Source organism: Ixodes scapularis, unplaced genomic scaffold, assembly GCF_016920785.2.
Source record: "Ixodes scapularis isolate PalLabHiFi unplaced genomic scaffold, ASM1692078v2 PGA_scaffold1__304_contigs__length_218370807, whole genome shotgun sequence".
NCBI lineage: Eukaryota > Metazoa > Arthropoda > Arachnida > Ixodida > Ixodidae > Ixodes > Ixodes scapularis.
In genome coordinates, this window is record NW_024609846.1 from 64,170,356 (window position 1) to 64,192,689 (window position 22,334).

Below are 22,334 nucleotides of genomic sequence, written 5' to 3' on the forward strand. Positions count from 1 at the left end.
GAGCGGTGAAATTTGGCGCCAGCACAAGTTTTCGCACATTATTCCTGTAGTGCCGTTCGTGCATGCCGCCCCACCATCAAGTGCACCAATGGAGACTTTTCATTTGCGGGTATTGATTTAAGAGAGGCGAACCAGTTGGATCCCATCCATATTGACGATATTCTGTTTCTTCTACACAGCATCTTTGACAAGTGAAACGTTGCGTCTGTGTGGGTTTTCTTTTTCTCGACATTTGGCACTGAGCTGTTCTAAAGTATACGGTTCCGAGCATGGCAGTTGGGGGTTCTTGTTTAGAACTGAAACCGATTGTGATCTTTTCCCAGTGATGTATACTCGCCCCTTACCACATATACACAGTACTTTCCTGCGGTGAGTGAGCGCCTTTCCTCCCCCTACAGCTGTGTCAATATATGTAAAACCAGCGTTGGCGGTAACGCGTTACCAATAACCGCGTTACGCCTAAGTAAAATTACACAATTTTTATGTTTACAAAATATGCGTCTGCTGAGGTGGGTTTTAAGGAACAAAAAGAAAAATAAATATTAAAATTTCTTTCCTTTTGAGCGCATCTTATGGACAGAGTGTCGGTGTCAGGGACTCCCAAGACGATCTCATAATTGGTTTCATCGCTCTAGTGATGCCAAGCGCCTCTGGAAGGATCCTCGCTTATCTTATAAATATGATAAATGACTTTTACCGCATTCTGACAGGAAGAGTTCTTTGTAGAAAGGTAAGCAGACGGCTTATAGGTAGGGTGTGCATTTTCCGGTTTTAACCGAAAAACACCGATAAACATCCGTCGGTGACGAAAATATAAAATCGGTTAAAACCGAAGAACACCGGTGGTTGGATATTTTCGCCCTGGTTAAAACCGAAAAACACCGGTCGTTGCTAGTTTCCGACCAAGCGAAACCCTTTCCCCGTAGAGGTTCGTCAAACGTGTTATCTCGTGGATCCTGCATTCTTCCAGTGTTTATACATGGCTTGCAGGTGGCGTCAGTCCGCCCTCCTTTCTGGGGTTCAAGAGCGTCTGGTGAACGCAGTGGAAACTAAGCTCTCATACGCCTTTCCCCTACTGTGTCTCCCATGGCCCCCTTTTGTGGAAAAATTAACACAGTGGAGGGTAGGCTCTCACGTCCCTTTTCCACATTGGGTCTGGCCAAGTGATGTCGGTGCAAGCCATGTATTCAGAGGTTGCTGTGGTTCCTGGAAGACACTGCCAACGTCCGTGTCGTACAGGAGCGTGCGTTTTCATAATTGCGGGTTGCGAACCGCAAGGAACGTGCTGCCATGACGGCAGCACGTTCTTTGCGTGTAGATGCAAGCATGAAAGTATGCTTGCATCTACTATAATAACCAAGTGTGAGAAATAGTTGCTTCCTAGAGAAGAAGTGTATGAACTATGTGAATAAAATTGGAACTCTCTCTCTGTGATCAATCGCTTTTTTTTCACCGATAATCACCGTTTTTAGCCTCGTCGTGAGACGTTCCACCGAAACACACCGGTGTTTCGAAAATAAATAAACACCGAAAAACATCCGCCGATTTTTCTCACAAATAAACACCGGAAAGTACACACCCTACTTATAGGATACCACTCAGATTCCTTTTTCTTTTTTTTTTATACTTAATTTTATTGTGTATAAATGTCCGAAAGGGTCGAATGCGGCTCTAAATTTTTGCGGATGCGGTTCGTATGCGGATGCGGTTGCTATGCGGATGAAAAGTCTGCGGATGGGGATAAGATGGGGATAATCAAACTATTATCAGCGCAGGGCTTTAATCATGGTGGAACGCAGTCTGAACCATAGCTCCTATCGTACACTGGCCAATGTGGCTGTCGTCTGCGTTGTCCTGTTGTCCCCTCCCCGAGAGCGATTGCATTCTGGGAGAAGGACTGAACAGGCTTGAAATATGACGGCAGGTAGTACGTAGATTTACAGCTTGGAATTTTAGCATTAATAGGAAATAATAGGTCAAATTGATAAAAAAAAAAGCTACCTTTTATTTTTCTGTTTAAGTATACTACGTTTCCTGGAAAAACACTCCACTAAGTGACGTGCTGGGAAGAGCGCTAGAAGTTTCGAACTCACCACGACGTAGCTCCAAACACAGCGCCTGCCGCAAGTCGCGGTTTCGACTGCATAAATGTTGGTCGAAAAGCGATTTCTCCGCCCGTGAAGCATCATTTTCAGCTGAGTGAATAGCCCCTCTACGGAGATTAGTTCAAGACGACATTTGTAGCCGCACGGGAACAGTGGAGGTACAAAAACAATTACTACGATAGAAAAACTGGCGTCCAATCGCGCCATTCTACGACGGTCTCTGCGGGGAAGCAAACGCATGGCTTGCAACCACATTGGAGTGGCTTGTTTTACTGGCTTTCAGATAATTACGGCATGAGGTTTACCTTTTCCGAAGATATACATCCCCCCGAGCAGTTTAAGATACTTTCGGAGGTGTGACGCTAATGAGGAAAAAAAGAACATCAATATTATTTAGCGGTTAGGTGGTCATCGGGATAATCGACGCTAAAAATGACGAGTATAAAAGGGGGACGAGCAGTGTACCGAGTCACTGAGCTGTACTGTATCCTTCCTCGTCCGGCAGCAAACGCGGAAAGTCAAAGAATCATGTGCTTCTCAGGAGAGGAGATAACGGCCCCTGCCGGCCACGGTAACTCAGATATTTTTTTCCGACGACGAAGAAGACAGAATTATTCTGCCCCCTCTGCCATCAGGAGAGTCGATGATACACACAGTCGTGCTGCACGGCGACAACGCTTGTCGCCCGTGCCGCATAGAGGACTTCAGGGAACCACTGGGTGAAGCAGGTGTTCTCGCGGAAGTGGTCAAGATTGTGGCTTATCATATATGTCTCACGTCTGGCTGCTGGACCTGAGGACTTACGCGACCGAACAAAAACTTCTCGAGGGGGCGACTTTTAGTCAAGGGCCGTAAGTGCGTTGTGGTCGACCCGTACCGGCAGGAGATCCGGATCAAACTGCATTATGTTTATTTCAGCGTCACGGACGACGTCATCCAGCGGTCCTTCTCCGACTGTAGTCGGAGAAGGACCTTCACCTCGCTTATATATGGCGAGGTGAAGGAAGTAGCGCGCGAGAGGTTTAAAGGGCCTGACTTCGACGGAGTGGAATCGACAACCCGTATCGTACGCCTCGTTTTGCGGAAGGGCGTCAGCCTTGACCGCCTGCCGCACCAGCTTCGGCTTGGAGGCGGCATGAGGCTCGTGGTAACGACGACGCTCGACGCGATGCTGCCCCACGGGCCAACTGACGACAGGAGCGACGACGCCCAGGTAGTTGCGCAACGGGCCGAAGAGCTCCGCCAGCTCGCAAGATTGCGCATTCAAGACCAGCAACGCGTCGACGCTGGGCGCTACAACCTTTGTCGCCGGGACGTTCACTTCCAGACTGGAGACAGTGTACGGGTGTGTACACACATTCGTCACCGCGGCCTCAGCGAGAAACTGTTGAAAAGGTATTTAGGACCATACAAGGTACTTTGTCGCATCGGGGAGCTCAACTACGAAGTGGTGCCCGACGCAATGCATGATGCCAACCACGATCCGAGGTGGTTCAGGTCGTTCGACTCAAGCCAATCTACACTCGATAGGCTGTGGACTTTTTCTGTTCAGAAGGCTTTAGTTTACCGTTCTTTTAATTTGCCTTGTTTTGTTCCTTGTGGCATCGGGGCGATGCACTTTTTAAAGGGAGGTGCAATGCCGCGCGCTTACGTAGCCCAGAAGGTGGAGAGAGTGACGCCGTTCGAAACGGTCGCAAAAAAAAAAAAGCGCTCTTATGGATCGTCTTCAACGGCTTTCCCCGGCCGTGGTTCGTCAGCTGAAATGTCCCACGCGCTGGATACCAATTCACATCAGCGACGACACAGTGACGAGGCCCCTAGAACCCTACGCGAAGATCAACGAAGTAGCCCCAGACAGATGGAAAGCGGAAGGCTTTCAGAATGTCCGGACGACGACAAGGCAGGTGAGAATGAACCTGAATGAAGGTGTCACCAAGGATAACCTACCGCACCAGGTCCGTCCGTTCGGCAGCAACCTTCTAGTCTTTGTCCCCGGAAGAGCGCCGCTCTGTCTTCGATGTAAGAGGACACGCCACAGCCGTAGAGAATACCGCGTACCCCTCTGGGACAAGTGTCATCGTTTTGGTAACGAGCAAGAGGATTGCATCAGCACGTACGTCAATGCAATGCGGTCTGCCCCTGAGGAGGATAACTCGGAGTTCATTGGTGAAGAAGCCTCGAAAAATGAAGACGGCACTGGACATCCAACCCAAATGTCTTCAGCCCAAATGTCTTCAGCCGGTGTCGAGCGAGGCACATTACAAGACACTACCGGGTGAAGTTTGGAACCTGACAAGACAGTTGCCCGCGGTGGAACTGGCACAGATATCGACAGTGCCACTTCAATATCCCCAAAAAGTCAGCAAACGAAGACTGTCGACGGAAACGGTCTTCAAACGATGCCACCGATGTTGACCTGGAGATGGACGACAGCTCCGAGCCCTCCAAGCGGCCACTAGATCACGTCGAGGAGGAAGACCCCGACCTCGAGGGACCGGCATGGAGCACGCCACAAAGAAGAAAAAAACGCAAGCCCCTAGCTCCGCCGGACATTGGACGAGATTCAAACTTTGAAGTGGGTGATTGCGCTCGCTTTAAGGATATTTTAGACAATTGTTTTCTTAGATTCGAATATTTGCTCGTGCTTGTCGCCGCAGCAGTTTTTGCCACTGTACGGAACAGGACGGGTAGCAACAACAACCCCAGAGCACTAGAGTTTCGGTCAGTACACAGAACGTGCTTGCACGCCGACGTTCTGCCCCCAGCTTGCGGCAGCTGCCAGGTTAACGGCACCGAGACGCTTCTCGTAAGCTCGTCGGCGCAGCACCAGCAAGACCAGAGAAGGGCTGAGGACGCAAGAGGCGGAGGGGCCAGCAGTACTGTCTCCTACAAGTCGCTTTCCGAGTTCGCCGAATGTGCTGTAGAGTGCATTGTTGGAAACGTAAAAGCCAACTTTGCTAAAGTGACCAAGTGCCCAGAGTGCTCTAAGATCGCACTTGTTACAAGAGCCAAGTGCGACCTGATAGTGATCTGATCAAAAATGCTGGTCAGCTCCACAGCCCCTCACAGGACGTCCTGAGCCTGCGCAAGATAGCGGAGAGGGTGATTCGTAGGCACTTTGACAAGGCGATCAAAGGAGGGCGGAACTGGCTACAAAGACTGCAGAGAGAGGCAATGGACATCATCTGTGTGACCCCGTTGTTTAGGAGGTTTGACCACCTTTTGGCACAGACAATCGAGAACCAGTGCCACTGCGCAATTATGGTCCAGACAATGCTGGAGTACTTCAAGCTGCGAATCCACCACATGTGCCGTCAGCAGAGTGCCGCAGAAAGAGGTCGCACCGTCCGACAGTTCTCGATTAAGTTGGTAGTCTTTGGCGGATATTAATGAGGCCACGGCTTCACTGCAGCACCAAGGCATTTCCACTCAAAAGTCTGCTCTTTCGTGAATACTGCACCCAGAACAGCACTGTTCTGCACTAAAAACGATGACTTAAAGAGCGAAGAGTTCCAAAGATGCAGCCAGAGGTGGACAAGCAACATGGCAAGGTATGTTTATAGAGCTCATATGACCCTTAATTGGGGGACGAATAGGGCTGATATGTGAACTCGCCGCCCTCCCATCTGCGGGCTACGTGGGCAGATGCGACACGACGTGCGAATGGGTCCACAAGGCCTTCCGAAGCTTACCTCGAGAGAGAGAGAGAGTGCGATGTCGTCTTCAAGTGAGGGACTAGCTGGGGAACTACCTACACAACAAAAATGGAATTCTGCGCTCCGGCACTCCTCGACGGCCGCCCAATGACGAACAAGACTGCCAGTGCGGCTACATCTCCTGGAATCGGGTGCGACCTGCCTCAGAAAAGTACACATCTGCGCTCGCGGAGGCTGCGAACCTCGAGTCACTCCAGTGCGCTGCCCGACAACCCACGTGAGCCTCTTCAGTTTGGACAGAGCGACGCCAAAGCTGCAGCGGCTCGGCAACTCGCTGGGCCTGCGGGAGCTATGTGAGCAAAGGCGACACGACGTGTGGATGGTTGCACAAGTGCCTTCCGAAGCTTACCCACAGAAAGAGTGCGAAATCGTCTTTAATGGCGTGACTGGCTGGGGAACTACCTGCACAACAGGGATGGAATTCTGCTTTCCGGCACTCCTCCACGGCCGCCGAGGACCAACGACACTACCAGTGTGACCAGATCTCTAGAAATCGGGGTGCGACACCTATTTTATAGGAGTTCACAGGTTTGTCAGAAGAGCTTGGAGCTCTGCTCAGTCTCATCTTGTCTGCACAGGGGAGGCTCTGAGCTGCGCGTAGCTCCAGTGTGCTGCACGACGACCCACGTGAGCCTCTTCTCGCTAAGACGGAGCGACGCCAGGGCTTCAGCGGCTCGGCAACACGTTAGACCTGTGGGAGCTACGTGAGAAAACATGACACGAAGTGCGAATGATTGCATAAGGGCGGAAAAGACCCGCATAGCTTTCCCCCAGAAAGAGTACAACGTCGTCTTCAAGTGCGTGTCTAGCTGGGGAATTACCTGCGCAACAGGAATGAAATTATGCTTTCCGACTGTAATAAAGTGACTTGCGCACTGAGCGTCACCCTATTCACTACTATTATCAGGCGTTGTGTCTAAAGATACGCCGGACGTATTTAGGACGTAAAGTATAAAGATACATCAGACGTATCCATAACGCGGAGTCGACGTCGGACGTCCTAGCATGGGCAATCGAGACGCGGCCGGACGCTGCTCTAGTGTATTTGCAGCAGTACAAAAGCGTTCCAAGCTCGTGCCTAATTGAACTTGCATAAGTGGTAGGCAACCGCTTGGCCTAGCGGCCGTGTGAAACGCGAGAGACTCTAGACTACACTATGCTGCCCACGGCGTGTGCCTGTAGTGTGTAGAAATGCGTGGAGTGTCAAGAAAATGAAACATTGTGTCTACCAAATTACTGATTTCATATTTCCTTACTTTTCCAGCTTTTTTTATATTTTTATCAAATTCAAATTGAGTTTTTGAATCGAACGATGACATTTCGAAAATGTTATTCACCATGGCCGTGTCGATAAGCAACCGCCGTGCCACTTTCATTGACTATGGGTTATTTTCCCTTATTTATCCCACTTTCTGAATGATTCCCTGGCTTTTCCAGGTAATCCAAACTTCCCTGAGAATTAAAGGTTTTCCAGGTTGGCAGACACCCTGGGAAAGTTCGCCACGTGTCGATAAACGCCGATACCCTAAAATCAATGAACTCCCGGAGGTAGTCCCTAGGATACTGGTAGTCATCCCATCCTACTCCATCAATCTAGCCCGCGGCCGCGCGAGGTGGAGTGGTTAAAGGCCGACGTACAACCTCGGTTTTCTGCAAGGAAGATAATCCTTTTAGCGTTCCTCCTCTCCTAAGCTGCGAGGGGAGCCAAGTTGGGGCAGGGTAAAAAGTGTAGAGGATATAGGAAAGGAGGAGGCGGGCAAGAGTGGAAAGCGCGAAGTGTACTTCGACCTTTAAGGAGGTAATAGAGCGTTTGAACTGTCCCTCTTCCCAATTTTATACAATCCCTATGGTTCATAGCTTTCACTGTTACTAAAGCATACCCTTTCCTTTCTCTAAATCACAAATCGCATGGCCCAAACTGGAAACCAAAAGAGTGGCTTTTGTCGTGACCCGAATGTACGACGAACGACCTGTTGCCCTGAATCAACCTTGAAGAGACAAGTGGAAAGACCCCTTTTGACAACGGCCCGAGACTTAAAAGATAATTATGGTGGAATTTTCCCAGGACCATTAGCTCTGTGCTGATCAAACTGTAAAAAAAAAAAAAAAAAAAAAAAAAAGTATTTTACTCTTTTTTTTTTTTTTTTTGACGGGGGGGGGGGGGGGGGAGTGTGGCATTGACACATAAATATTCGGAGTTTATCGGATAAATCCGAATTGACCAAAATTTTACCGGCCGGTGTTTTTCGGAGTTTTTCGGATTTATCCAAAAACACGGACCCTACACAATCGGCTCCAGATCACGTGGCCGCTTGTTCTGGCTGCGAGTCAGGGGGATAGCGCCTCTCGTTTTGTTTTGCTTTTTTCTGTGACTTGGATTGCGTGTGGTGAAAAACGAACGGGTGTTTCACAGGTTATTAACGTCAGAGATTCGTTCTAAGCGGTATTTGCGCAAACTACAAAGATCGTTACATGGACCCTTCAAGTCAAGGTCGGCGATTATATTTCACCTTGTTATAATTATAATAAAGAAATTTTTTTAAGCAACCCGGTTTTCGCGATACGGTCTCTGGCCTCAAATGCGCTGTACGTATGCACGGCGCGCACATGCGTCGCGTGGCGGCGCGGCGCCTCCGCATACGCAGGACGTCCGCATACCCACGACGTCCACATACGCAGGCGCCACGCGTATGCGGACGTCGTCCTAGATGTTGTCCTTAAGGTCGCCCGAGATGTCCTCCTAGACGTCGTCTTTGACGCCTTCCTTTAGGACGTCGCCCTCGACGTCGTCATAAATGGCGTTTTTGAGGTCGTCCTAGAGGTCGTCCTTGAGATCGCCCTTAAGGTCGTTCTAGAAGTGTTAGAGGTTCTTGAGATCGCCCTAAAGGCTGTTTGAGACGTCATCTTCGACGTTGTCTTGACGTCGTCCTAGAGGTCGTCCTTGAGATCGCCCTTAAGGTCGTTCTAGAAGTCTTAGAGGTTCTTGAGATCGCCCTAAAGGCTGTTTGAGACGTCATCTTCGACGTTGTCTTGACGTCATCCTAGAGGTCGTCCTTGAGATCATCCTTAAGGTCGTCCTTGAGATCGTCATAGAGGTCGTCCTTCAGGAAGTCGTCCTCTAGGACGTCGCCCTCGACGTCGTCCTAGCAAGCAGATAAACCCGCGCCGCATACATGGAGTGGCAGTACGCACACATTCATATTTGCGCCCAAGCTACGAAGCAATTGTCGGTTCGAGTTCAGCTATAGTTGGTGCGTGGTCAATGATGGGGGTGGTACAGCTGGAAAATTAAGCTATTACAAAGAGACACGACCAGACACACACACGAAGCTGCAATGATGGTGGGGAAACAGCTTGAACATTAAACGAGTGTACAGAGACAGGACAAACGACACACGCGAAGCTGCAATTATGGTGGGGAAACAGCTTTAACAATAAAGGCCGGGGCCGTAACACGATTTTTCTGCTTTCGCTAAATACTATTTGGAATCACTCCCTAACGTTAATAAACGGATAAACTTGCCTTAGTTTTTCATTCTAAGCTATGGCACTCGGCAATTAAATTCGAGAATTATGAGCATCGTTCATCCCCTCAGCTCGGAGCCAGAACAAGCGGCCAGGTGGCCTGGTGCCTATCCTATGCCGGCAACGTTAATCATAGCCACGTTCTGTGGTCGGCAAAGTAGTAAACGCGTGCTGAGGTCCAGGCATTGTTAGAGTTTGGCTATTCTCATCACCGCAGTGGTTGGACACGAGCCACTACCCTAGTGTCCGTCGATGCATTGATTGTTACAAGTAAAGTCGAGTGCCCACGCAGTTCTCGTGTCCAATCCATGAGCCGCGCCCCACTGTCGTAAGGCTGGTGGATTCAATCCAGCAATTACGTTATCAAGCTTTGCAAAGGCAAAACTAAAAGGAATAGTCCCCTTTTATCCTCGCAATTTGACCACGACCAAGAAGCTTCTGAATAAGTGACAGCCCGTGCCGGTATACTTGGGCCAGACTAGGACCTTTGTAAAGTCATGAACATTCCAACCCAATATCGTTTCATGAACCCTTTAAACGAGTGCAGAAAAGCAAAAAAAATATTAAACAATTACACAGATACAAAGCAATCACTCAAATTTGAGGTGTCGCGTTGCGGACGCCTTGAAGTCATTAACTGCGTCGTAAACCATTCATAAAACAAAGTGTTTTCTCAACATTTGCGTCGTCGAATTCACAGTGAGCTACGTCGTTGTCTCATAAGGAATGCTACGGCAATTCATAGAGAACAAGCAGTGACGGTTTCTGCAGTCAATCTTTTTTTTTTTATTATCAGCTGGCACAGCAGGGTAACAAGGAATAGACTAGCAGCACGATCTCATCGGGATTTCAACACTAGCGTCACACGCGGCTTTCAGCACCCTTGGCCTTCACGTGGCCGATGGGGCACCGCCGCTGCTTTTTTCACTACCTTCACTGTAGTCCGGAGGTCGGTAGTCTTTTATCTTCTTTTCTCCTTTCTTTCTATGTTCAGCTTGTTCCTCTCGAAATGTATAACCAACTAGCTCAGTTCATTTCCGTTGCAAGTCACCATCTTGTTCAACATATTTCTAATACATCTAGCCAAAACTTCCGCGACAAATTTATTTACACAAATATGCAAATTCCACAACATTTATATCTCTCGTCATGATCTTGAAATTAAGGTAGGAGGCACCTCTAGTACGTGCACTCAAGCGTTTTGTCACGTTTCTCTTCTAAGTAACTTTCCAAGTAACTTTAATTTCAAGATTAGCTTGAAATGCGCTAGAAACTGTCCAAATGGTCAAATTTCAAGATTTTAAGAAAACTCTCCAGCGCACCCAAGGAGAAATATAAGGTGTGTGCGGCTTTCATTGCGGCTTCAATGATGAACCTGTCAAGAGATCAATACTCTCGTGCATATCTGAAACTCAGGTTTGTGTAGCAAACTTTGCTCATTGAGTGACGACTACAGTTTTTACCCTCGTAAGCTGACGCGTGTAAATCCTCTCATTTTTGGATGCCTTATGGCGTACGGCTATTACAACGTTTGTTTCTTTATTTCGGACACAGGGTCACAAGGAGAGAGGACAAAAGTCAAATAGGCTCTGCCTGACGAGGCCCAGTCCCCTCAGTACACTGCATCAGCAGTCAATGGGAAAGAACAAGTACAAAACATCGGCAAGAAACAGCAGTGCAATATTATAGGTACCATTACCTCCACAAGGATGAAAATTACGCGTCATATTTTATACAGTAGCTAAATAGCTAGGCGTGTTCACAATGCTATACACAGTGTATGTGGAGGCAAATTGAGGTTTAAAAGTTATTTCGAATGGCATGCCAGAAGGTTCCTTTTTATATCGTATTTGAAGCTGCAACGTGAAGCACTATTTAGTATTATTCCCATAAGATCTAGATGTTTGTTTAGGTAGTGAGGTTTCAAGTATGCTCATATCTGGTTTCCATTGGTTGTTCTTAACCAAGGTATCCTATAGGATTCATGCCTTAAATTATACTGAGAATTATTCCAAAGGAATGTCTAAAAAAGTCGTTTGGTCGTTAAATATGTCGTTTCGTATGTAAATTGAAAGTTTTAGATGAAACATTTGGTTAAAGTTAAGCAAATTGTGCTTTAGAAAGCAAGGGGCAGTTTGGTTCATGAAATTTCGATTTTCTATGCAGCGTGTTGCTTTTTTTTTTTGCATGATAAAAAGCCTTTCGAGGTTTGTCTTAGTGGTCGAACCCCAGACAGTAATGAAGTTGAGAATGCACTAAAGAGTAATACAATTGCAGTTTTAACCAACTTGGAATCAAAGATCGAACTTTGTATAAGATGAAAATGAAACGAGATATGCTCTTATGAATCTTAATTATATGTGGGGTCTATGATAAGTTTTCTTCAAAAAGAACACCTAAAATTGATAAGCGGAGACTCGTTCAATTACACTGTTTTGGAACTTTAAGATAATATTACATACATCAAGTTTATTTCGTGGTTTGAAAAGTACATATTTGGTTTTCCTCGCGTTTAACTGTAGCTGATTGGATCCCAGGCAGGGACATAGCTCCCGTAGCCACACGGTTAGCCGCAGTTTCAAGGTCACGCAAATGATCACCAGAAAAGAACAAGCTCGTAACGTCCGCATATAAAATTATATTGGGAGTTTGTGGGATTTTTACAATATCATTTATTTAGAAGAAGAATTGTCCCAGAATATATACCTGCGCAACCCCATACGTGATTAGTTCAGGCATTGATCGGTTGCCTTTTAGACAAGTATACTGCATTCTATTCGATAGATAGCTACGGATCAGTTAAAGCGCCGCATCTCAGATTTCATAAAAAGGGAGTTTGTGATACATGATATCGTGTTTTCTTGAATCGAATGCCTTTTTTAAAGTCGAGAAATACTTTAGCATTATTTTTTGTTCATTTCGAAATTATTTAACTGCTTTTTAATATTTACCAGCGGCATTTCCGTAGATTTGTCCCTCTGAAATCCGTATTGTTTCTTTTACAAATACACGTTGTTCAGCAAGAAATTTATTCATCCGAGTTTTTATCACACGTTCAAGTACCTTTGAAAACAGTGGAAGGACCGATATGGGCCTGTAATTGTTAATGTTATCAAGAATGCCCATTAGTGCAGAACACCTTCTCTGCCGATCTTCATGCCACCTGGAAAAGTTCCTGTAGCCAAAGCATTATTGCAGATGTGTCGTAAAGGGGAACACAATAAATCTGCGACAGCTTTGATTGGTGCAGCTTGAATATGAACGTCTCCTGCCGAAGTATTATTCCGTAAGGATCTCAGAATGACGAATATTTCACTTTCGCTGCATGCGATAAAAATATAGAGCTTGAGACTAGGAAAAGCATACCTGCCCAAGTCGTGCATCGAATCCGCTGTTGATAATGCAGCGCCGCAGCCCAAAAAATGAGAGTTGAATTTTTCCGCTAATGAAGAATCGCTATACTGATGACCTTCAAAAATAAGAGTATGGGGATCTCGCTGTTTGATTTATTAATAAGCTTTCCCATTTCCTTCCAATTTTCTTAGGGTCGTCCGACAGGGCAATGAACTTGTTATTATAGTATTCCAACCGTACTTTCTTTTAGATCTGCGTTTAATTTATTTCTGTTTTGTTTATATTCAGTCAATATTTTCTGGTCTTTTGATCGGGTAAACTTCTCAAATAATTTATTTCGTTCTGTAATTCGTTTATAAAGCTCACGGCTGATCCACGGTTTTCTAGACCTTTTGTGCCTTCTGACAAGACGTAGAAGGGATGCACTGTCGTAGCTATTCTTTATATTACGTAGAAATATGTCATAGGATAAATGATGATTTTCTTCACTAGAAACATATGATCCCAACTTATTCCTTCAACTAGCGAACGAAAAGCAGCTAGGGTATCCATACAAAATCTCCGCTGAAATACGAGACCATCCGAAGTGCGTTTCTTTTTTGTTTTGCTTTTTAGCTCGCCGAAAAAAAACGCATATTGGAAGGTGATCACCACAGCCGAGCGCGGAGAAACCTACATCAAAGTAAGAAATCAACAAAACTTGATCGCCGTGGACACATACAAACCGAGTGCCCGGGACAAGATTCTACTGATTGAATCGCTCCCTATACAAGGCAGAGACCACGCGACCCGCACCTACTTGGCCATGAACAGGGACCATGCCCGCGGTGTAGTACATGGTGTTCAGGGATGGTCGAACGAGCGGCTACTCGATAACATCGGATGCAACGGAAGAAAACTCATATCCGCCCATACCATCGGCAACAGCAATACCGCTCTACTCACCTTCGAAGGACTCTACCCCCCAAAAAACGTCACTATAAACTGGGTAGTTACACGCGTGTACCCCTATAGGCCTCGAAGCCTAATATGCGGCACGTGCTTGAGCATCGGACACAAATCCGAGGTCTGCCCGCAGAAGAACCACCTCAAGTGCTGCCAGAAATGCAGCAAGGAATTTCCACCCGACACCGAAATTGACGGGAACCACCAATGCACCCCATACTGCAAGAACTGCGACGAGGACCATTCTCCACTCGACCCCAGTTGCCCGGCCCGGGTCTACGCCTACGAACAACACAACCAAGGTATCTTATACCGCAAGAAAAGACAACTACTTGCCTCAAGGCCGATGCCCCGACGCCCAAATGCAAGGGCACCTCCCCAATTGCGCCACTACCTAGAAATAGCCAACCGGTATGCAGTACTGGAAGACAAATACCCGATGCTACCGCAGAAACAGGAGCAAACCAACCCTCCCGGCACCGACCGCAACGCAGGCCAGGACAGGCCCAGAAGACCACCTACCCAGAAGCCGACCCACACGCCGGGAGACAAACTTCCAAGAACCAACAGACGCCCCAGGGCCCGGGCCAGGCGCCTAAATCTGCCGAGGAGGAGTGACCCATTCCTTCCTCCTCAAGACGACCCCAAAAGCACGTTTACCAAAACACAGTCGTACAGGGAAGCCCTCATCAAAGCGCGCAAGAACCCCACAATTTGCAATCAAGCCCGAGCGATCGCTATGGGGATCCAACAGAGACACACACAGACCCCCAAACCCCTAATAGCGCCACCATCACGAAATGAACATCACTCCATGAATCAGGAGAACATGGAGGAAGCGGACACGGTAACGACGCCGTCACAACCCCAGCCTGCTAGAGAGATAACGCTAACCGCACTTGTGCAAATGGTGCACCAACTAACAATTCAAAATCAACAAATGCAACTACGAATTAACCAAATGGAAACGAAGATTAATCTTCTCGTGAGCCGCAAAAGAGGCTACCAAGACCAAGAGCCACAAGAGGGGACCAAAGTGCATATCCAAGAGACCACTACCCCACAAGAACGAGGACATCAATAAAACAACACAAAGCAACAATAGCACCACAATATGGCAATGGAACCGTAGAGGCCTTCGAAGAAAAAAAGCCTAACTCGCTCTTCGCATGCAACAGACACAACCCAAACCCGACATTATCCTCATACAGGAAGCCAACGGAGGCCTCAACATCCCAGGTTACCAAAAGTTCACTCAACCCAGCATCTGCGTCACACCTAGGAAAAACAAAAAGCTACAACCGCCCAACACAGCTATTGCCCCAATAACAACGACAGCTACCTACGTAGCGAAGCAAATTCCATCCAACCAAATCAACACCGATCACCTCGACGATCAAAACCAAGAAACAGTAGGCATCGAATGCCAGCCACCAAACCAATCCCAACCAATTACATTATTCAACGTATATTGGCGACCAAATACCAAGATCGCGAAAACGCAGTGGATCCGAGACCTGGCTCAAAAAACAAAAGGTCATCGAGTCATCATCGCAGGTGACTTCAATAGTCACCATCCACTCTGGGGATACGAGAATACAAATCACAACGGCAACACACTACAGAATCAAACAGCACAACACAAATTTCACCTCATCAATAATGTCACTGCCACTACAAGAATCGGCAACAGCGTTGAGAAGGACACCAGCCCGGACCTCTGCTGGTCGAACAACCCCACCGGCATAACATGGTCAAATACTGAAGAAACCCTAGGTAGCGACCACTACATTCTCCAAATCGAGGTCGCCCAACCCACGACCAATCGCAAGAAGTCTGACAAATCAAAACAAAACCTTCCCAAAGCGACCATCACCAAATCGGAAAAAGTCCGAAATGACTTAGAAAAAAACGAACCCCCCGACAACTTTAGCGCGTGGGTCAAGGACATTGCAGAAAGCATCAAGAAACACACTGCCACACCTACCAAGACAGAGGAGTCACCCAGCATAGATAGACATTTACTCAATCTATGGGACAACGGACACAAGCTGGTTAAGAAATGGAAAAAGAAAGAAACAAATCGGAACCTCAAGAAGGTCATTCAGAAGATCACCGAGGAAGCTGAAAATTACGCCCAGAAAATCGCCGACGACCAGTGGATTGAACTATGTAACGGATTCAACGGCCAACTCCACACCACCAGAGTCTGGAACATACTGAACGCACTGCTCGACAAAAAGAAGCCAAAACACTCGTTAGAAAAGATCAAACTTAAACAGGGCTACACAAATGAAGAGTTGGCGACCAAACTCCACACACTCTTCCACCCCTATTCTGCACCATACAACCCGGGACCAGGTCAAACCGCCCTCATTGATGACACGCGAATAACCGAAACGCAGGAAAGATCAGACAGCCCCTTTAGCAAAAACGAGGTGTTGACAGCCCTCTACTCCATCAAACGAAACACAACCCCCGGACCAGATAGCATTAGGGATGCCGCGAACCACGCTAGGTTCGAATTCGAAAGGTTTCGATATTTTCGAACCGAACTGATGTTCGATTTCGAAAAGTTTCGATATTTTCGACCGTAGTGAGGTTCGAATTCGAAAAATTCGCAACTTTCCAAAATCGTGGGGTTTCGAATTCGAAAAGTTCGAAGCTTTCACGGTTTCTAAAAGTTCGGGTTCGATTGTTTCGAATATTTGTTTACTTGAGGTTCCATAAATTCGAAGATTTCGAACTTTCCTAATTTGAAATCGAGAGATTCGAATGTTTCGAATTTCTTTGAATTTAAAAATCGAAAAATTTGAACGTTTCGAATTTTTAAAGACATAAAGTTCGATAAATTCGAAGATTTCGAATTTCTTTCTACATAAAGTTCGAAAAATTCGAAGGTTTCGATTCTCTTTTAATGCTAAATTCGAAAAAAAAAAAACAAAAAAAAAACTTCGAAGGTTTTTGATTTCTTTGAAGTCCAAGTGCGCAAAGTTCGAAGTCCGGTTTTCATGTTCCGCCACAGTTTCAGTTTCAAATAACGTTTTCACGCCTCACTGGTATTCACGAAATCAGGTTTAGAAAAGTTCGGGTGTGATATTTAGACTGCGCGAAGTTGGTCAGGCAATTAAATGAGACGACGAGTACGCCGGATGTGCTGGAATATTTGCCAGTGCAGTGTCGTGTAACAATAGATCAGTAAATGTGACCGCCAGCCCGGGGTGGTCATTAACGTGCATTACGAAGTAGTGATCCTACGAACGCACTGTTTAATGATACTTATCCAGTTCGAAACGGCCAGGGGCAGGCAGGAGGTTGAGGTTCAGAAAAACCTTGAAATGATCTGGCAAACTGCCCCGCTACCCCCTTGCACGCTGGTAGTAATCCGATCGAACGCCGCCCGAGTGACATGATGCAAAATCCTGAGACTGGGAATGAAATTTGAAAGAAAAAGTGTAAGAAGACAGAAAATAGGGGACAGGACAACGTCTCAAACTCAACTCAGCTGAGTTTGAGACGTTGTCCTGTCCCCTTTTTTTCTTTCTTCTTACACTATTTCTTGCGAATTTCATTCCCAGTCTCGGGATTGTGCATCATGATCAACATACACCAGCTCGACTGCACCTTGACAATTTTTTTGTTTGCAATTGCTTTGGAGGTTTATTTTCGGGGGCGGAAGAAACGCTGAGCAAAAAACACAGAAGCTGATGCAACGTGAGGTCGAGGAGCGTTCTACCATACCATGGCGTCGGAAGAGGAAAAACGGGGGGGGGGGGGGGAGGGGGGAGCTCCACTCTCACCCCCTCCTGCCACATATTTCGGACTGTTAAAGAAAACAATACGGGGAAAGAGGGCATGGTCGAGCTTATTTTAATCTGAAATTATTTATGCATATGTATAGCTACTGTCGCTCTTCACTGCATAAAAGATCGCGTAGATGGTCATTAATTGTTAAGGCCGGTTCTCACATGCAGCGAAGCGCTGATGTAACTCTGCTCACGTGCCGTCAGGTACTTATCGTATGCCATGAGCAACAGTTTGGACGGTGCGATACAAAGCTGGTGAACGCTCCCGTCGGCACGTGCTTAGCACGAGGTCAGCGCTATGCTTGTTGCGCTCCGCTGCATGTGTGAACAGGCCTTTAGAAACGCGTTTTGAGGAGGCACTACTCGTCACATGCTCGGCGGCTCGAAAGTTCAAAGCTATGTCTTTTCGACCTAAATAACTGTGCCATTGGTAAAACATAATCAATAAATAAACATATCAATAAATGCAAAAATACAAAGCTGGAGAGAAGAAAAAAAAACTATTAAGAACCCGCCGGAAGTGTTGTATTCTTGCATATTCAGAGGCCCAGAACTATGAAACAAGTTTCTTTTACCAAAATATGTACAGGCCAAAAGAAACACGTTCCAAAAACGTAAAATGAGGAAAAAAATATTTTTTTTTTTATGACGCGCTGAACTTGAACAGTTTTAGAAATCTTCCCCCATGAGTTAATTTATTCCTCAACGTGAAAAAAAAACAATAAATGCATTATTTTGTATTCTGCAGATGTTAATGATATGTACTGTCTCTGGTGTTAATTTAAATGTGATACCCAAACAATGTAGGCGAAAAAAATTACCAAGTTTAGGGCATAATTGTTCATAGGTACATGTTTGGATATTTATTCGAAACTCGTCTTGAACAACAATAATCATATCTTAAGACGACACTCACCTAGGCTATATATAGATCATTCTTAAAAAGTTTAACATCTCTACCATAAATAGCTTCGGCTATAGCGCGCTTCAAATATGGCACAAACGACAATTGTCAAAAACCCGTCGTCCTTCCTCGCTCCTTCGGAAATCTATTTTTCTAAAACCGAGCATGCCAGATGATTGAAATAAACGGCATTGTCTTTCGCAAGGAATGCGTCACCCCATGTAAAATTGAGAAAAAAAAATTACGAATGTACCTTACTGCTTGAATCCAAATGAAACCGCCCGCCGGTCTTTCGAAGTTCGACGAGCTTCGAACTTTTACCCTAAAAGTTCGAAGTTCGTCGAACTTTTGACTTTTCAGGAATCGAGAGTTTGACAATTTTCGAATTCTTCAGAATAATAAGTTCGAAAGTTCGAAAATTATCGAATTTCTTAGCTTAGGAAGGTCGAAAGTTCGAAAAGCTTCGAACTTTTTAGTGCAAGAAGTTCGAAAGTTCGAAAATCATCGATTTTTTAGTCTATCAAGGTCGAAAGTTCGACAAGCGTCGAATTTTGCAGCGTAATAAGTTCGAAAATCGAAAATCGTTGAACGTCTTAGTTTAGTAAGTTCGAAAATTCGACTTCCGTCGAATTTCTCGATATGGAAAGTTCGAAAATTCGAAATCTTTCGAACCTTTCGACCGCTTGATTCGATCATCGAAACTTCGATTCGCAAAAAAGTTCGCGGCATCCCTAGATAGCCTAACGTATACGATGCTTAAGAACTTGCCTAAGAACTACATCGATGCCCTCCTTAATCAGATTAACCAAGCCTGGGAAAGTGGCGACATTCCTCATGAATGGAAGACCGCTGAAGTCACCCCCATTCCCAAACCAGGCAAGACACCCACCGAAATCACGAACCTAAGGCCCATCTCTCCCACATCTTGCGTCGGAAAACTTATGGAAAAGATGGTCCTCCGACGACTGGAGTGGCACCTGCACAACCAGGGAACCTTCCACCAGACCATGACCGGATTCCGTAGACACGTGTCCACACAAGACACGATGCTTCGAATCAAACAAAACGTCTACGACTATCCAAGCACAGCTCAAACTCGCACGATAATTGGCATAGATATCCGCAAAGCATTTCACAACGTCAGTCACCAAGCCATTTTTGACAAAATCGCTGAAATCAGCCCAGGCAAACGATTAGAAGCCTACATCAGAAGCTTTCTTTCCAACCGCACCATACGGATCAAAATTGGAGAATATAAAAGTGAAGAGAAAGTAATTACCACCGGGGTACCACAAGGCGCCATACTATCACCCACGCTTTTCGACATTGCCATGAAGGACCTACCTCACTAACTTCACGATATCACGGACCTCCAATCAGCAGTATATGCGGATGACATCACACTATGGTGCTGCAGCGGCTCCAGCACAACAAGAACATACATTACAAGAGGGCCTAGACGCTGTCCATAACTACATCCACACATTGGGACTGTCCTGCGCCCCAGAGAAAACCGAGTATGTCGTGGTCCTCAACTCCAACCAACCGCAGGCAGAAACAACCCGCGACCTCATCCAACTGAATCTATCAGGACACGCCATCCCAAGAAGAAAAAAAATCAAAATATTAGGATTTTGGCTGGACCAGAATGGCAAAGCCCACGATTGGGTCCACAAAACCCTAGTACAGATACACCAGATTACACATATGATCAGCAGAGTCACCCGAAAAAGGCACGGACTAAAAGAGCACGAAATCAAGAAAATCATAGAAGCCTTCATTATATCCCGAGTAATGTATGGACTCCTATACTACTCCCTCACTAAAACGCAACTTTCGAAAATCGAAATAAGCATACGTAAGGCCATCAGGATCGCCCTAGGCGTTCCAAAATTTACCCCCTTCACCTTCTACAAGCCACAGGACTAATGAACACGCTAGAAGAAAAGACGGAAATCCACAAAACTGGGCAGATACAAAGGCTCCAAACACCTCAGCACGGCAGAAAAATCCTTCAGGCACTGGGATATGACATCACCTCGCTCCCCCCTATCCCACCGAAACCGCCCCCATGGGACACCATACCAAACATCATGGTCAGACCCATTCCCAAAAACATGGACCCGGAGCGCCACCAAGAACGAAGACAAGAGAGGGTCCATATGCTCTCAAAACGACCAAAACCCACCAACTGCATCTACACCGATGCTGTCTACTTACACCACACTCAAGAAGGTGCGACGGCCACAGCCGGCCCTACGAAGAAAACAAAACGAAAACACCGCGAGGCCCCGTCACCCACTAGCTTGGAAGTGCAAGCCATCGCGGAGGCCATTCAAGAAAACGCCCAGCTACAAAGTATCACAATCCGCTCTGACAGTCAGGGCGCCCTGAGAACATTCAGAGAAAACAAACTACCACCTCATATAAAGACTAACCTCTCCAAGATCATGAAAGACCACCCAGACCTCCGAGTCACATTGGAATGGGTTTTAGGCCACACAGGAATCGAAGGCAACGAGCTGGCCCATCAGATCGCCCGTGAAGCTGTTACTGAACCGGGACCTTCCACTCCATGGCCACAAACATACGACCCTTACATACACAGGAAGACACTTCACACCAACAGAACCAACACACTGTTGGAAAGGAGAGAGAACAGGACCACCCTCCCATCCCCCTCACAATTTCTGACCCGACTGCACTCTACATTGGTACGAAGAGCCCAGACTGGCACCCTCCTCACACCGCACATAACGCATCATTTGTTGGGACGCGAAGGTCAACCGAAGTGCGCAAAGTGCCACAGATACCCTAATAATAAACATATCCTTTGGGACTGCCCTCACAACCAACAAGTACTACAAGAGACCCTCAAAACAATACCGAAAACACTTCACCCGAGCAGCTGGGAGGAATGGATGGCTCCCCCACCCGCACACAGCACTCTACTCTGGAGTTTGCTTGTTAAACATATAGTAAAATGCCGGGAGTTTATAGATGACGTCCTGGACTAATAAGGACCACAATAAATGTTTATTCTCTCTCTCTCTCTCAAAATACCGGGCACAATATCAGTCGAGTCATAGCTGATAATACATACGTTGATCAGAGTTTCACTTTCTAGAGTTAGTCTGGTTGGTGAATGAATCATTTTGCGCAGCCAAAACATTCAATGATTTCTTTATTTAATTATTTATTTATACAGTGATACTGCCAGCATTCTGTAGAACCCCCAGGCAGGAGGTGTACAGAAACAATATTCAAAAACAAGCGGAAGCAGTGCAAACAAACAGACAGAGCCACTACTCAACAAAGTGTGAGAGTAGTGCTTCACTAAAAGTATCTAATGATCTCAAATTTACAACACTTTCAGGAATCTTACTCCACTCACACGTGGTTTTAGGAAAAATGATGCTTTAAACAAAGTGTTCGACACAATGGTTTGACCAGTGTTAATTGGTGTTTTCCTCTCGTGGGCCTTGTTTCGTTAAACCAAGTGTAATCACAGAGCCGCAGTCGCAAATTACCTTGTATCATATTATAAAGAAACTTCAGCCGTTCTGTTTTTCTCCGGGTCGCTAAATCACTCAATCCCGATATTGGGTACAGATCTAAAACGGATGACATAAAACCATAACGGTTGTAGTACATAAACCGCAATGTTTTTTTGTTTTTTTTTTAGTCTCTAACATATCAATTGAGAGCTTTGTATGAAAGTTCCATACAATACATGCATATTATAGCATTGGTTTTATGATGGTTTTATAAGCAGTCAGTTTAGTTTCAGGTGAACAGAGGTTAATATTTAGTTTCAAAAACCAGAGCTTCCGCATTGCTTTACGAGCTATATACTCAATATGTGCACTTCATGACAAATCAGAGGTAAATAAAACTCCGAGATATTGATATTGTTTAACAGTCTCGAGTGGTACTCCATTGATAAAATATGTAAAAAACAAAGGGTTGTTCTTCCGCG

The 22,334-nt window shown here is 46.1% G+C and overlaps 1 protein-coding gene across 1 annotated transcript in view; it reads right to left on the reverse strand.

Moving 5' to 3' along the window:
• Positions 1-5,528, reverse strand: part of LOC115321007 (monocarboxylate transporter 3) — a gene marked incomplete at its 3' end in the record, with an annotated part of 59,469 nt that extends 53,941 nt beyond the window's left edge. The window contains exon 1 of the mRNA XM_042290206.1: positions 5,339-5,528. Within this exon, the coding sequence (XP_042146140.1) occupies positions 5,339-5,528 (190 nt within the window). The remainder of the gene's footprint in view (positions 1-5,338) is intronic.
• Between the last annotated feature and the right edge of the window lie 16,806 nt (positions 5,529-22,334).